The sequence below is a fragment of the Carcharodon carcharias genome, chromosome 7 (assembly GCF_017639515.1).
Source record: "Carcharodon carcharias isolate sCarCar2 chromosome 7, sCarCar2.pri, whole genome shotgun sequence".
NCBI classification, from domain to species: Eukaryota; Metazoa; Chordata; class Chondrichthyes; order Lamniformes; family Lamnidae; genus Carcharodon; species Carcharodon carcharias.
This window is the reverse complement of record NC_054473.1, coordinates 174885334-174902169: the sequence shown is the minus strand read 5'-3', so window position 1 is coordinate 174902169 and position 16836 is coordinate 174885334. Positions and strand designations below refer to the sequence as shown.

General features: G+C 52.1%; 1 protein-coding gene across 1 annotated transcript in view; it reads left to right on the top strand.

Annotated features, from left to right (window-relative positions):
* LOC121280186 (meckelin-like) overlaps nt 1-16836 on the top strand; it is a 115202-nt gene that overhangs the window by 78056 nt on the left and 20310 nt on the right. The window contains exons 17-22 of the mRNA XM_041191917.1: nt 280-378; nt 1750-1845; nt 3093-3192; nt 5014-5144; nt 14751-14891; nt 16450-16530. Coding sequence (XP_041047851.1) covers nt 280-378; nt 1750-1845; nt 3093-3192; nt 5014-5144; nt 14751-14891; nt 16450-16530 — 648 coding nt within the window. The remainder of the gene's footprint in view (nt 1-279; nt 379-1749; nt 1846-3092; nt 3193-5013; nt 5145-14750; nt 14892-16449; nt 16531-16836) is intronic.

The window sequence follows — 16836 nt, the reverse complement described above, 5'->3', positions numbered from 1 at the left end:
TGAGCGGTGATGTAAGAGCATCACAACTGCTCACTGGGTGGGCATCTCCTGAGGTCAGAGTTCAGGTGTGTCATCAGGAACTGCAAGAAGAAATTGGTTCTCTAGCTAAACTGTCCCATATATACCGAGACAGTGCCTGGTTATAGGTCAAATCCTTGACATTGTATATTATAACCTTTATCCACATAAGAAAATCCATTTTTACCACTCCTCTGTCCTCTAATTTTGATGTAGTATTGTTGTATTTTGTTCCTCACTGTATCCTTTCATTTTACACAGACGATTGTGAAGTATTTTGCCTACTTTGCTGGTGCCCTGTCGAACACCTTTTTCCTCGTCACATTTGGGACGGGTGTTTATTGGCTCGTTGTGTACAAGGTAGGGGTAACTGCTTATTACTGTCCAGCCCCCAAACGTCCAAGGGAGGTGCATGTCACAGAAGGAAAGACTTGCATTTATATAGCACCTTTCACCACCTCAGGACTTTTCGGAAGTGTTTTAATGTCAAAGAAGTACTTTGAGAAGTGTAGCCACTGTCATAATGTCTAATGTTTATTCAGCGAGAAGCCACAAACAACAATCAGATAATCAGATGGTGCTGTTGGATGTGGGATATTTATTAGCCAGGACATGGGGCAGAACTCCACCACCCCGCACCCGTCTGTGCCCACCCCCCCAACCCCGCCCTGCTCTTCTTCAAACTAATGCCATGGAATCTTTTGAATCCACCTGACAGAGTAGATGCCACCTCAGTTTATCGTTGCATCTGACCGTGGAACATTGCCTCAGTACTGACATTGGAGTGTCAGCCTAGGTTTTGTGCTCCTGTCCTTAGAGTTGGACTTCAGCCTGCAACCTTCTGACACAGAAGGCAGGAGACCTACCCAACCCTGAAGTCCATTGAAAATAATTGACAGAAGATCTGGCAGTGCGCAGTTCTGTGAAAGATGTTGCTCCTGCCAGGTGACAGCTGTAGTGTCGTGAAACTTTACCAGTCCCTGCTAACTGTAAATGTATTATTCCACATGCCCTTTCTCCAGGTTGTGTCCTCAAGGCTTAATCACATCATCTCCTACCAGGGAGGATGATGACCCTACAACGACAGCTTGCATTTATGTAGCGCCTTTAACATAGTGAGACAGCTCAGGATGCTTCACAGGAACATTATCAAACAAAAGTTTGACACTGAGCCACATAAGGAGATATTAGGGCAGGTAACCAAAACTTTTCCAAAGTTAAATAAGCTAGAGAGGCAGATAGGGGTTTAAGGAGGGAATTCCAAAATTTAGGACTTAGGCAGCTGAAGGTACGGCCGGTGATGAAAATCAGGGATGTAAGGAGCACAGAAGTGTTGGAAGGTTGCAAATTTGGAGGAGTTTACTTTGGCCCCATTGATGTTAATTCTACTCCTTCACAATACTGGGCTCACCTGCTTTACTAAGCAACTCCCCTGATTATGTCACAAATCCTCAAATCCTTTGAATCAAAATATATTTACAGATAAATTGATGGAAGCAAATGGATGAGGGGACGATTTCATCAAACTGCTTTTCAATAGGGCAAGGCCTTTGTTACAATCATGTTTCTTGCGCAAACCTTAAAATTCAGGTGGACTGTATTATGTCATTTGAGCTCAACATTGTCAGGAAGGCTTAAACATTGTTCAAGCCCCAGTTGTGCAGAGAATGGTGTGGGAAGACTGCATTTGGTGCTGATGTACTCATTTCTCTCCTGTATTTAATTTCACAGGGTCAGCAGTCCACAGTTGAGGTAACACTGCCCCCTGCTGGTGGGAAGATTGAAACTGACTTCATCATCTATGTGGCTTGTGCATTTGGACTGAAGGTAGCTTCAGGCACTTCTAGTGAACGTCTTCCAGGAACTGCCTCAAATATCTCCGTTCAGCTTCAGATGCATGGTGTTTAACATGGGCCTTGCACTTTCCCTCTCCTCACTCTTTCGAACGAGATCCGTAACCACAAAAACTGCAAGATGCCAACACTAACAATACTCAGTAGCTGTTTTCCACGAATAGATGAGAATTGTTGGAGGATTTACAAATATTTGTCGCCATGTGGGATAGTAGCTTGCGCAGGCTTAACCTTTTCCTCTGAGATTGTTCTTTATGCTATTTTAGCAGATTTATTTTATCCCATGTTGTGATTTTAGTGAGGAACTGTCTATTTATCCCCAAAGCCCTGATCCAAGTGTCTGGCTTATAACATTTGAAAACTATTTATAACGGTAGCCAGTCCCCTGTGTCCTTGCACGCAGGGAGTCAAGGTCAAAACTTATCTTCAAGTGAAACTGGGTTACAGACAGGTAGATACTTGGACCAGGAAATGCAGATGTCTGTTTCAGTTTAAAAGTTGACCCCTCTGGCCTTATTTCCATATTTCAATTATAAGTCCCTATGTCCACATTTATCATGGGAAATGCTTATATAAGCTAAAGGCCTATCCTCGCCGGTTTACTTGTGTTAGCTGTAGCCCAGCACTGGTGACTACCACCAAAAGCTGTATAAAATTTGCAGCTGCCCAGCACTGACCAATGATCAGTTCATTAACCTACCAAGTCCTTCCATCTCTCCCCTCCGGACTCCCGGGAAGGATTATCCTGAGGACTGCTGCCGATGAGGCAGTCTAGCTCAAAACTGATCGTTCAGAAAATGCTTACGTAGGGAATTTAAATGTGTTGGCTTGTTCATATAAACGAAAACACAGAATGGAAGGGGTGATGCAGATGAGTTTTTGTCTTTGGTTTTTGGATGGTTAAAGTCTTGGCTTTTGGTCCAAATGTTGATTCTGAAGACAGAAGCCAATTGAGCAAACCCAGAGTTCAGCCCTGAATGATCCGAGTCTCAATGAAGATGAAGCTGACATCCAAACAATTGTCCCACTAAAGTTTATAGAAGTACCATTAAATTTGTTTTTGAACCTAGCAACTTGGGCACTGCCTGACTATGGTGTCAGGATACGGAACCCTCCGTGGTAAATATTAGCGATGGAAACAGCCATAATCTCTTGATGTGAGAGTCTCTTAGGATTTGGAAATCGTACTCCTCTAATGCTGGGACATTGGGTTTCTTTCAGGCCCTGGAACTGATTCACATCCTCATTGTCCAGGTGTCAGTATCAATCTTCCTGATTGACTGGGAAAAGCCAAAAGGCAGACCGCTTCCTAAAGCAGCAGGTAGGGTCACTTCGCATAGTTCTGTGATTGGTGATGTGTTCAGAATTGGCTACAGTGTTGCCTAATTACAGCGGTGACTGCACTTCAGCAAAAAATGTGCTTCCTCGGCTGTAAAACGCTGTGGGGCATCCTGAGACGGTGAAAGCCGCTTGACGATTGAAACCTTTTTCTTTCGTGTTCACTTTCCACACTCAGCCCCTCAGTCCCTGCCACACACCCATGTGGCTCCCATTGTCTTCTCAGTCTGAAGGTCCTGTATCAAAGATTTATTGGCCTATGCTCATCCCACCCAGGGCCATGGGTAGAATTAACGGGGCCAATTTTGACCTAAACCACTGCCCCTGTTGGGAAACCGACAGGAATTAAGAAATAACACTAGTTTTATACCTTAAGCTCCGCCCAGTTCTATTCTCCACTAAAATTAGTGGGGAATAATATTGGGCAGAGTCTAAAGCTGACATTCCATCTGATCCCCATGTGTTAACAATGCCCCAGGCCAATCAGCTGAAATGTCTTCATTTCACTTATTGAAGTTTGGAGGGCTGCGTTGAATTGGAACATGAATAGATTGGCAAAGCTCGTTCTGTTTACAGAAGTCTGAGAGGAGCTTTGATGGAGATATTCCAAATCACGACAGAGCTAGACAAAGTAGATAGGCAGAAACTGTTCCCATTGATAGAAGGTTTGAGAACCAAAGGACACAGATTTAAGGCGATTTTTGAAAATTCGTTCATGGGTGTGGGTGTCACCGGCTGGGCCAGCATTTATTGCCCATCCCTAGTTGCCCTTGAGAAGGTGGTGGTGAGCTGCCTTCTTGAACGGCTGCAGTCCGTGTGGTGTAGGTACACCCACAGTGCTGTTAGGAAGGGAGTTCCAGGATTTTGACCCAGTAACAGTGAAGGAACGGCGATATATTTCCAAGTCAGGATGGTGAGTGACTTGGAGGGGAACTTCCAGGTGGGGGCGTTCCCACCTATCTGCTGCCCTTGTCCTTCTAGACGGTAGAATTCGTGGGTTTGGAAAGTGCAGTCAAAGGAGCCTTGGTGAATTGCTGCACGGCAAATGAAGAAACAGGCCAGGAACGACCAGGAGACTGACCGCCACCTGCGATCGGGCTCCGACTGTGATATTACACAGTCTGGCCAATTAGCGGCCAGCCAGCGTGAAAGGCACCCTCAGAGCCTCAGCGCTGCCAGGGTGGGGATGGGAGGAGCGCGAGCTCTGAAGTGTGCGCACGTGCAGGGGGAGTGCGCACCGACAGCTCCCTGAAGGCACGGGGCTGCCTCAGGGATCTGAAGGATTTTAAAATGAAAAATAATTTTGTTACATATGATATGAACATGTCCCCACATGTGACTGAGTCACATAAAGGGACATGTTAAAGAAAAAAGGATGTTAAGAATTTTTAATTGTTATTTTAGTAACCCTTGGAAACCTCATCCTGCCCGTGGATGAGGTTTTGTTAAAAATGCAAAGGCCGCCTGGCCTATTCGCCTGCCTGCCAAGCGACAGGTTGAGCGGGCAGTGAAAAATGCAACTTAATTAATTACTTAAGGGCCTTAATAGGCCTCTTAATTGTCGTCGGGCGTGCTGCCACCTCTTGTGCGTGCCTGACAACCGAAAAATTGTGAGAGTGTGCGATGACGCTGGAATGCTCGCCCGACTATTTCATTCCTGTTCGGGTCGGGAGGAATAGTTCTGCCCTACGATTCTAACTTGTCCCTACAATGACCTTCTGCTGTAATGTAGCTTTGGCTTATTAACCACTGTGTATCTTGCTGAACGCAATGGCCCATCATGCTGACACCATCTCTTCCACAGAAAACAAGTCGCCTCCCTCCTCGGTCAGTATCTGGAGAACTTACTTCATAGCTAATGAATGGAATGAGATTCAGACTAAAAGAAAGATAAATCCAATCCTGCAGCTCTTCGTCATTCTATTGCTGCTGGAGGTAAGTGGCTGCTTCACTTTGACCAAATGAACCTGATAGTAAACTTCAGGTGAAAAGTTCCGGTTTCACCTCCCGTTCTGCCCAATACCAGTGGAGGATTGAATCATCAGTTTAACTTTCTATGTCTATGTGCATAGCATCAACCAAAGGACCATCTGTTAAAATGTTACAAGATTGAGTTTTTCAAAAAAACTTCCAAATCCTACTTTTCTGCTGCCTGCGCTCATGGATGTTGGGCTCAGGCCCTTTGGGCCTTTTTTTGTGCCACCTTTGAAGGTTTAGTAAAATTCCCTAGTGGCCCCCATTGTGGAGTCCCTGGTAACTGTAATGGCGGGTGGAGGGGTGTGGTGATGGTGTCTATGGTAGGTGGAGTCCAAATTGACTGTAATAGTGGAGTGCCGGAGTCTGTGTTGACTGTAGTGGTGGTGTGTCAGAGTCTACATTGCCTGTAATGGTGGAGTGTCGGAGTCTGAATTAACTGTATTGGTGGAATGTTGGAGTCTGGTAACTGTAATGGTGGAGTGTCAGAGCTCCTGGTAACTATAATGGTGGAGTGTCGGAGTCTCTGGTAACTATAATGGTGGAGTGTCGGAGTCTCTGGTAACTAATGGTGGAGTGTCGGAGTCTCTGGTAACTATAATGGAGTCTCTATTAACTGTAATGGTAGAGTGTCTGAGTCTCTGGTAACTGTAATAGTGCAGTCTCAGAACCTATATTAACTGTAATGGTGGAGTGTCAGAGTCTATATTAACTGTAATGGTGGAGTGTCAGAGTCTATATTAAATGTAATGGTGGCATATTGGTGCCCAACACTAGTAACTGCAGTATGGAATGTTGGCCTTTATGGTAACTAATAATGTGGTGTTGGAGTATGTGGTAGCTGTAATGGGGAATGTTGGAGTCCTTGATGAATCTAATAACAGTATTGGATTCTCGTTATCTTGGATTGGAGTGTTAAACTCTGTGGTAGTCTGCTGACAGAACACTGAAGCTCTGGTGGACTTAACAGTGAAGGTCCGTTACGTTCTGTGAACTCTGGTACTGAAAACACAGGACTCCCTTATCACTGCTGTATTGCAATGTTGAACTCCTCGTCACACAGGTTGTGAGTTTAAATTCAGCTGTAAGCTGAACTCACTCATCTCATTTTTTTCAAGTGTTCAATTTTCTTTCAAGTGTTCAGCCCAACTGCAGGAATTGACCCATAACTTATATCGGTGTCTTTGGAGTGTTATTTTAATGATGGGCACTAATCTCTACTCTATCTGGAGATGTACCTCTTATCAAGAAATGTCTAGGCCAGAACAGTTAGTTGGAACACCATGAGTAAAAATTCCATCTTCTCCATGTGTTTTCATTAGCATTGTAGCAAGACTCAAATCAACTGGAGTGTAGCTAGTGATTGATCCACATTAAAACTGAGATGGCACTGGGGGCGATGTGAGGGAAGAGGGAGAAAGATCACAGGGCTGTATCTCAATCCCTTAGTGTCCTCGGGCTACTATTTTTCAGGGAACGAATCCCACTATTCCCTCAGGTTAGTAAGAAATTAGTTTGCGGTCTGGCACAGGCAGGATTTGAATGCGAGAACACAAAATTCCCTCAAGTTACTGTCGTTAGGGGATTAGTGACCTTCCACATGCGGAATTCCTCTGGCCATTTTTCAAAGAACAAAACAAATTCCTCAGTGTAATGCAGCTGAAGGATCTGTCTTCTATCAAGTGAGCAGGAAGGAACGCATTATTCGTTCCAGATCGTGGTCACTAGGACAGTGTGTCGGAAAGTTCTGAGCAGTTCTCGAGACTCCCCATATTTCTTTCTTCTGGTTGTTGTTTAAAAGTTAATTAAGCTGTTGCTGATGATCCTTCCCAGCTTTTGGCAGCTTTGAAAGAAGCAGGGAACATTAAAAACAGATCTTTAGTATTTGTCTGTTCCATTCATTGTTCGACAGGACACTTGATTTAAAAATATTACTTAGATTAGTTTTTTCTGCTCTGAGCTTTTTGTCAAAGCAGTGTGTGAATTTTAAGAGCAATGGTCCTTTCTAAGAAATGGAATTGAAGCACACCAAGGATTGGTAGCCACAGTATTTTTCGTAAATTTCACTCCTCTCTCCCACCATGACTCCCTGCCCCCTCCGCTCCCCCCTCCCACCGCCCCTGCCAAGACATTGATTACTACCTCCTCGTTCATTGATTGTTATTCATGTGTGAGCCATGACAGTGCTATTTGACTGGGGGAGAATCACAGCTGAGTACAATCCTCACCCCAGCCAACCCGCACCCCTCTGCTCCACCCACCGCCACCCCCCACAGCCCATTCCAAGCGGAGTGTCTGTACATCAGACAGGAGCTGGAACCCTAGCTGCCAGTTTATTGTGTTTGTGGCTAAGTGGACAATTTTGATAGTGCTTGGACTGGTTGTGAAAACTGCTGAAATGTTAAGGGGATCCCAGGAAGGCAGCTTTTTGTCCCCCACACAGAGAACATTCAGGAACTCCATTCTGGCTGGAAGAAGGTGAGCAACAGGAGGTAGAGCAAATGCAGCAGCAGATGCAGGAGAATCAGATAGAAGGAAGGGTCTTACCATCACAACAAGAGCGCAGGGGCTCAGGACAGTACCCCCTTCAGCATTCAATGATGCTATGGGTGTTGGAGGAAGGAATGATTTAAACATTAAAGGGCCAGAAAGTGCCTAGAGTTTAATCGTAGGATGAGCATTTGGACAGGTTAACGGGGCATTTTGGGCTGAATATCAGAACTTCTTTGGCAGCGAAGTGGTCACAGGTCAAAATGTGATAGGATTCTGCGACCTGCTGCAGCTAATCTTCACCAAAACCTCTGACCGAACCACCCAGTAGACGATGGGAATCCTGCCAAAAAATGCCAATGATCCTGATTCTAGATAATTAGCTGAGGAGTATCATAGTGGTGGCTGGAACTTCTGGCTGCCGAACGTACACTGGCATCGTAGGTCATCTGAATAAGCTCAGACATTCCCCTCTGTGTATCGATAATGCCACTTTGTGTCTTGGCATCACAATGCCTGGTAGGAGATTGCTGGCATTGGTGATTGGGAATACGAGGAAAAGGTGAGAAGGTCTAAGAACATTTGGTTTGTTTCAGATTTCTGTTTGGTAACCCCCCCCACCCCGGCGAGCTGTTTGTCCAACGGAGTCCCTATCTAGTCCATTCGGGGAGGGAGGCAGGAGAGGGCACTCCATTCAAGCCTAGTTTTCAAGACTAACACTATAGTCATTGGAAGCCAAGTTTTATGGAGCTTCTCCAACTCCGGCACCTTGACCAAATCCCGTTTTAATCGCTCCACCATTGGTGACTGCGCCTTCAGTTGCCTAGGCAATAAACTCTGGAATTCCCTCCCTAAACCTCTCCACCTCTCCAGCTTTGCTTTCTTCTTTCTCAGACCTACCTTTGGAGCCAGCTTTTGGACATCTGACCTATTAGCCCCTGGCTTTCACTCCCCTTGGCATTGTATTGGGAATGGGGTGGGGGGTACCTCAAAGATATGCTGGGGAACTCCCCACATGAGGATTGCATGGCAATTGCTCAGGAAGTTCAAACATCCGTTGGACAATTTCCCTGCATTGGGACCCATCCGATACTGTGATTTAAATCACAAACTTCGGATGGTTCCAACTGTCTTATAGTAATTAAAACTGCTTCTAACTCCTGGGTAACTACATACTGTCTACATCCCCACAATCCCAGCACCGACTGCCCTCCCTACCCTCTGCCTACACCCTCACCCCACGACGACACGTTCATGCCCCCACCCCACTCTGCGCCTTGCTGGCTGCCCCTTGCAGCCCCCACTACACCCTAAGCCCCATTACACCCCCCCGAACTCACCCCCCCCACTACACCCCACCCCCCCACTACACCCCACCCCCACTACACCCCGCCCTCCCACTACACCCCGCCCCCACTACACCCCGCCCCCTACACCTCGCCCCCACTACAGCCCACCCCCTACACCTCGCCCCCACTACACCCCGCCCCCCCACTACACCCCACCCCCCCACTACACCCCACCCCCACTACACCCCACCCCCCCACTACACCCCACCCCCACTACACCCCGCCCTCCCACTACACCCCGCCCTCCCACTACACCCCACCCCCACTACACCCCGCCCTCCCACTACACCCCGCCCTCCCACTACACCCCACCCCCCACTACACCCCGCCCTCCCACTACACCCCACCCCCCACTACACCCCGCCCCCCCCCACTATGCCACGCCCTGCCCCCACTACACCCCGCCCCCACTACACCCCGCCCCCACTACACCCCGCCCCCACTACACCCCAACCCCTACACCCCGCCCCCACTACACCCCCGCCCCCTACACCCCATCCTCCCACTACACCCCACCCTCCCACTGCACCCCGCCCTCCCACTACACCCCGCCCTCCCACTAGACCCCGCCCTCCCACTACACCCCGCCCCCACTACACCCCGCCCCCACTATACACCGCCCTCCCACTACACCCCGCCCCCACTATACCCCGCCCTCCCACTACACCCCACCCCCACTACACCCCGCCCCCCACTACACCCCGCCCCCACTACACCCCGCCCTCCCACTACACCCGCCCTCCCACTACACCCCGCCCTCCCACTACACCCCACCCCCCACTACACCCCGCCCTCCCACTACACCCCACCCCCCACTACACCCGCCCTCCCACTACACCCACCCCCCACTACACCCCGCCCCTCCCACTACACCCCGCCCTCCCACTACACCCCACCCCCCACTACACCCCGCCCTCCCACTACACCCCACCCCCCACTACACCCCGCCCTCCCACTACACCCCACCCCCCACTACACCCCGCCCTCCCACTACACCCCGCCCTCCCACTACACCCCGCCCTCCCACTACACCCCACCCCCACTACACCCCGCCCCCCACTACACCCCGCCCCCCACTACACCCCGCCCCCCCACTACACCCTGCCCTCCCACTACACCCCGCCCCCACTACACCCCGCCCTCCCACTACACCCCACCCCCACTACACCCCGCCCTCCCACTACACCCCGCCCCCACTACACCCCGCCCTCCCACTACACCCCACCCCCCACTACACCCCGCCCTCCCACTACACCCCGCCCTCCCACTACACCCCGCCCTCCCACTACACCCCACCCCCCACTACACCCCGCCCTCCCACTACACCCCACCCCCCACTACACCCCGCCCTCCCACTACACCCCACCCCCCACTACACATCACCCCCCACTACACCCCGCCCTCCCACTACACCCCGCCCTCCCACTACACCCCGCCCTCCCACTACACCCCGCCTTCCCACTACACCCCACCCTCCCACTACACCCCACCCTCCCACTACACCCCGCCCTCCCACTACACCCCACCCCCCACTACACCTCGCCCCCCCCACTACACCCCACCCTCCCACTACACCCCACCCCCCACTACACCCCACCCCCCACTACACCCCGCCCTCCCACTACAACCCCGCCCTCCCACTACACCCCACCCCCCACTACACCCCGCCCTCCCACTACACCCCGCCCTCCCACTACACCCCACCCCCCACTACACCCCGCCCTCCCACTACACCCCGCCCCCACTACACCCCACCCCCCACTACACCCCGCCCCCACTACACCCCGCCTTCCCACTACACCCCACCCTCCCACTACACCCTGCCCTCCCACTACACCCCGCCCTCCCACTACACCCCGCCCCCCACTACACCCCGCCCCCTACACCCCGCCCTCCCACTACACCCCACCCCCCACTACACCCCGCCCTCCCACTACACCCCGCCCTCCCACTACACCCCACCCTCCCACTACACCCCGCCTTCCCACTACACCCCACCCCCCACTACACCCCACCCCCCACTACACCCCACCCCCCACTACACCCCGCCCTCCCACTACACCCCGCCCTCCCACTACACCCCGCCCCCCACTACACCCCGCCCTCCCACTACACCCCGCCCCCCCACTACACCCCACCCTCCCACTACACCCCACCCTCCCACTACACCCCAACCTCCCACTACACCCCGCCCCCCCACTACACCCCACCCTCCCACTACACCCCGCCCCCTACACCCCGCCTTCCCACTATACCCCACCCTCCCACTACACCCCATCCTCCCACTACACCCCGCCTTGCCACTACACCCCGCCCCCACTATACCCCGCCCTCCCCACTACACCCCGCCCTCCCACTACACCCCGCCCCCACTACACCCCGCCCTCCCACTACATCCCGCCCCCCCACTATACCCCGCCCTCCCACTACACCCCGCCCTCCCACTACATCCCGCCCCCCCACTATACCCCGCCCTCCCACTACACCCCGCCCTCCCACTACACCCCGCCCCCCCACTATACCCCGCCCTCCCACTACAACCCGCCCCCACTACACCCCGCCCTCCCACTACACCCCGCCCTCCCACTACACCCCGCCCCCCCACTATACCCCGCCCTCCCACTACACCCCACCCCCACTACACCCCGCCCTCCCACTACACCCCGCCCCCCCACTATACCCTGCCCCCCCCCCACTACACCCCACCCCACTACACCCCGCCCCCCACTACACCCCGCCCTCCCACTACACCCCGCCCTCCCACTATACCCCGCCCCCTACTCCTCGCCCCCCACTACACCCCGCCCCCCCACTACACCCCGCCCCCCCCACTACACCCCACCCTCCCACTACACCCCGCCCCCTACACCCCGCCTTCCCACTATACCCCGCCCTCCCACTACACCCCATCCTCCCACTACACCCCGCCTTGCCACTACACCCCGCCCCCACTACACCCCGCCCCCTACACCCCACCCCCACTACACCCCACCCTCCCACTACACCCCGCCCCCTACACCCCGCCTTCCCACTATACCCCGCCCTCCCACTACACCCCATCCTCCCACTACACCCCGCCTTGCCACTACACCCCGCCCCCACTACACCCCGCCCCCTACACCCCGCCCCCTACACCCCACCCCCACTACACACCGCCCTCCCACTACACCCCGCCCCCACTACACCCCATCCCCACTACACCCCATCCCCACTACACCCCACACCCACTACACCCCGCCCCCCCACTACACCCTGCCCCCCCACTACACCCCGCCCCCCCACTATACCCCGCCCTCCCCACTATACCCCGCCCTCCCCACTACACCCTGCCCTCCCACTACACCCCGTCCTCCCACTACACCCTGCCCCCCCTACACCCCGCACCCACTACACCCCGCCCCCACTACACCCCGCCCTCCCACTACACCCCGCCCCCCCCACTATACCCCGCCCTCCCACTACAACCCGCCCCCACTACACCCCGCCCCCACTACACCCCGCACCCCCACTACACCCCGCCCTCCCACTACACCCCGCCCCCACTACACCCCATCCCCACTACACCCCACACCCACTACACCCCGCCCCCCCACTACACCCTGCCCCCCCCACTACACCCCGCCCCCCCCACTATACCCCGCCCTCCCCACTATACCCCGCCCTCCCCACTACACCCTGCCCTCCCACTACACCCCGTCCTCCCACTACACCCTGCCCCCCCTACACCCCGCACCCACTACACCCCGCCCCCACTACACCCCGCCCTCCCACTACACCCCGCCCCCCCACTATACCCCGCCCTCCCACTACAACCCGCCCCCACTACACCCCGCCCCCACTACACCCCGCCCCCCACTACACCCCGCCCCCCCACTACACCCCGCCCTCCCACTACACCCCGCCCTCCCACTACACCCCGCCCCCCCACTACACCCCGCCCTCCCACTACACCCCGCCCTCCCACTACACCCCACCCCCCAATACACCTCGCCCCCCCCACTATACCCCGCCCTCCCACTACACCCCACCCCACTACACCCCGCCCTCCCACTACACCCCGCCCTCCCACTACACCCCGCCCTCCCACTACACCCCGCCCTCCCACTACACCCCGCCCTCCCACTATACCCCACCCTCCGCACTACACCCCACCCTCCCACTATACCCCGCCCTCCCCACTACACCCCACCCCATGACTGCTTTCCCCATCCTGCAGCTACAACCCCACCCTGCCTGCCCTCTGCACACCCCAACTAGCCCCAGGCCCCTTCACTGACTACACTCCCATGACCACCAGCGCCCCCCAACTCGATTACACCCCAACCCTCCCACTGACTACCTGACACCCCCCCCCACTGACCATACCCCCTTCCCCCCTTCCCACTAACCACCTTGCCACTGATCATTCCCTCCCACTGACCAACCCCCCCCCCCCCCCCCACCCCCCAAACAATGCCACCCCCCCCGACCACACGTCCTGCCCCCAATCTTTCTCACTTACCTTACAAACTTACCTTGCTCTCAAAGTGACCGGACCTTTAAACTTACCTGCTTTCCGGCAGATAGTGCTGTAAAAAGGGGACGTGGCTTCCTTATCTCCCACTCTGCTGGCCTCGACACAACGCCTTGGGAACCTGCTGCACTGCACCTTTCTCACCCGGCCCAAGTCGGAAGGTTGAGTGAGACAGGAGCGGCTTCGTTTGAAGGTAAATAACTAGGAAAGGAGTGGCAATCCGACCTTGCCACTCCACGCAAGTTACGGCCCATTACCTCCTTATGTGGCACAGCGTCATATTTTGTTTGATAATGCTCCTGGGATGTTTTATTACGTTAAAGGCTACACAAATATAAGTTGCTGATTTGGTGGTGGTGTAATGATGTTCTGTCTCAGAACTGATTAGTTATGAATAGATTGGGAGAATTGAGTCTATTAATGTTTTGACTTCAACATCATTATATTAGGTCTTTACGAAGCTTAAAGCCAAGGCCATAGCACTATGAGCGTACCATACACTGGTACCACCAGAGGTTGGGTAGAGACCCACCAATCATGGTTTATGCTATACGGGGGTGGGAGGTGGGAGGGTGAAATGAACAGGAGAGTCCACTCCTGCCCCCTTCCCTGAAGCAATGGAAAAGGTATAGTCTCCATTGGACAAACAGCTCTCCGCTGAGGTTACCAAGCAGTAATTTGTGAAACAAACCAAACGTTCTTAGACCTTGTCTGGTCTCTGTGATTCATGGTTATGTTTCTTACAGTAGTAGAAAGGTGACTCTCAGCATCTTCCTGCTAACAGGTTCAAAGATAGATGTTTGCATACTGAAGGAGACCATTCAGTCCATTATATCTGTGCCAAAGTTTTACTAGAGCAATCTCATGACCCCATGCGCTCCCCAATTATTTTTTTTATTCATTCATGGAATGTGTGTGTCGCTGGCTGGGCTGACATTTATTGCCCATCCCTAATTGCCCTTGAGAAAGCGATGGTGAGCTGCCTTCTTGAACCTGCCCTCTGTCTTCCTCTGCTTCAGGTATTTATCCACTTTTCCCTTAAAAGGAGTAAATGTCTTTTGCCTCAACGATTCCCTGTGGCAAAATATTTCATGCTCCAACGGCCATCTGTGTAAAGAAGCTTCTGTTAATCTTTCTCCTTCACTCCTTGTGAAAGACATAAACTTGGCAGGTGTAACAAATTGCTGTACCTGTCTTACATATTTTTAATTCCAGGTCATTGGCTTAAAGAACATCGCTAGAAGAGACCTGAATTTGAATCTACATCCAGGATCTGATGTTAGTCTGGCTCCCTGGAGCCCAGTTCTCCGATATGGAATAGCAGTATCCATGTGGTTGGCAGTCGGCTTAGCTCAAGTAAGACAGCTGTAGTTACTATATTTTATGTATTGGCAGCCCAGACACTGATAAATGAATGGCACTTCCATAAGAGTCAGGAAATAAAACAACCAATAGACTAGCTTCCCTGTTCCACCACAAACACATTTCTCCTTCACACAGTATATCATGCTGCTGGCTGCTAAAGAGGTGCTTTCCATTAAGAGACGATTTGTTTAAATATAAATCCATTTAAGAATTTGAACTGTTGGACACATGACAGAGAACATTGATTATGGCAAAAGAAAGATAAGATGGAAAGGAAAAAAACAACCTTGCATTTTTGTAGCGCCTTTCACGATATTGGGACACCCCAAAGCATTTTACAGCCAATGAAGTCCTTTGGAAGTGTAGTCACTGTTGTGATATAGGAAACAGGGCAGCCGATTTGCACAAAGCAATGTTCTGTAAACAACAATGTGATAATGGCTAGATAACTGGAAAATTCTGGTCTGTGTCGGCATAGCGGCCTTTATAGGCCCCTTAAGTGGCCTGCAGTAATTGGATAGCTGCTGCATCACTATGTATACTCTCTGAATGAGCAATTCGCCTAGTGCCACTCTCCCACCTTCTCCTCATAGCCCTGCACCTTCTTCCAATTCCCTCTTAAATCCCTTGATTGAACCTTCCTCCACCACACCCTCAGCCAGTGCATTCCAGATCCTAACCACACACAAGGTGAAAAAGCTTTTCCTCATGTCCCCATTGCTTCTCTTGCCAATTACCTTAAATTTTTATGCTCTGTTTTTTTTACACATCCTACTGGCACTATAGGGTTCTCAATCTTTCCACCAGTGGGAACCGTGACTCCCTATCTACTCTGTCCGGACCCTTCATGCATTTGCATATCTCTACCAAATCTCCTCTCAACCTTATCTTCTCTAAGGAAAACAGTCCCAACGTCTCAAATCTATCTACGTAATTGAAGTTTCTCATCCCTGGAATCATTCTCGTAAATCTTACCTGCACTCTCTCTAATACCATCACATCCTTCCTAAAGTGTGGCATCCAGAAATAGATGTGGTGCTTCTGTGGTTCGCACTCATGCTAAACGTGCATTTACCTCAGATAGATGCTTCACGAGTTTTGAACATTTCCCACCTGCCTAATGGTGACAAGTAACAAGTTTGCTTGATTTCCTTGCTTTTCATACCCATTACAGAAGGTGGTTGCCCGGTGACCTCACATGCTAGAGACTGTCACTTGGAGGCATCAGTTATTTATCGGACTCAAATTCACCCGTTGCATCTGCTGTCAGTCACTAAAAGGTTCCTGAGAGAAATCCCTACAAACTTCCCTTTGATTTCTCCCTCTCTCCCAGAATAGCAGGACATTGCGTCTTCCTATTGACAAACTTGTAATGTGAGGAGGAGCAGGTGGGGTGACCCACACCGTCCCCCCACCCATCACCACGAGCACGGAGCATGAATGCTCTCTGTGCCCGTTTACTAATTGAAAAATGACCTCACGCTGAAATTGTTTGGAACTGAGCAAACTCTATTCGGCATTAACCAGGGACATGCCACCCTTTTTGCAGGTAGTCTTCTGCATTGGATTCTGTGAGCGATTTGTGGAAGACAAGATTCAGCAGTTTGTAGACGTGTGCTCCGTCAGCAATGTGAGTATGTGGCCTCCCACTCCGCTACTGGCTTAAAAATGGAAAGCAACCTCGACCAGTACCCCAGTGGAACTGAGCTGCGCTATCTAAAGTTTTCTGTTGGTCTTCGCTGAGTTTGCTGGTTTCAGCCAGTTCCCGAGTCACAACACTACAATTGACCTCCGTGCCACTGGGCTAAGGAAAGAAAAATAAAATCGATCGGTGTGCCTATCCCTGATGGCTACCCAGTAATCCCCTGCTGGAAAGTGTGAGGGGCATGGACTTTGGTTGTGGCCATTCAGGGTTAAGTTACTTGCTTATACTGTC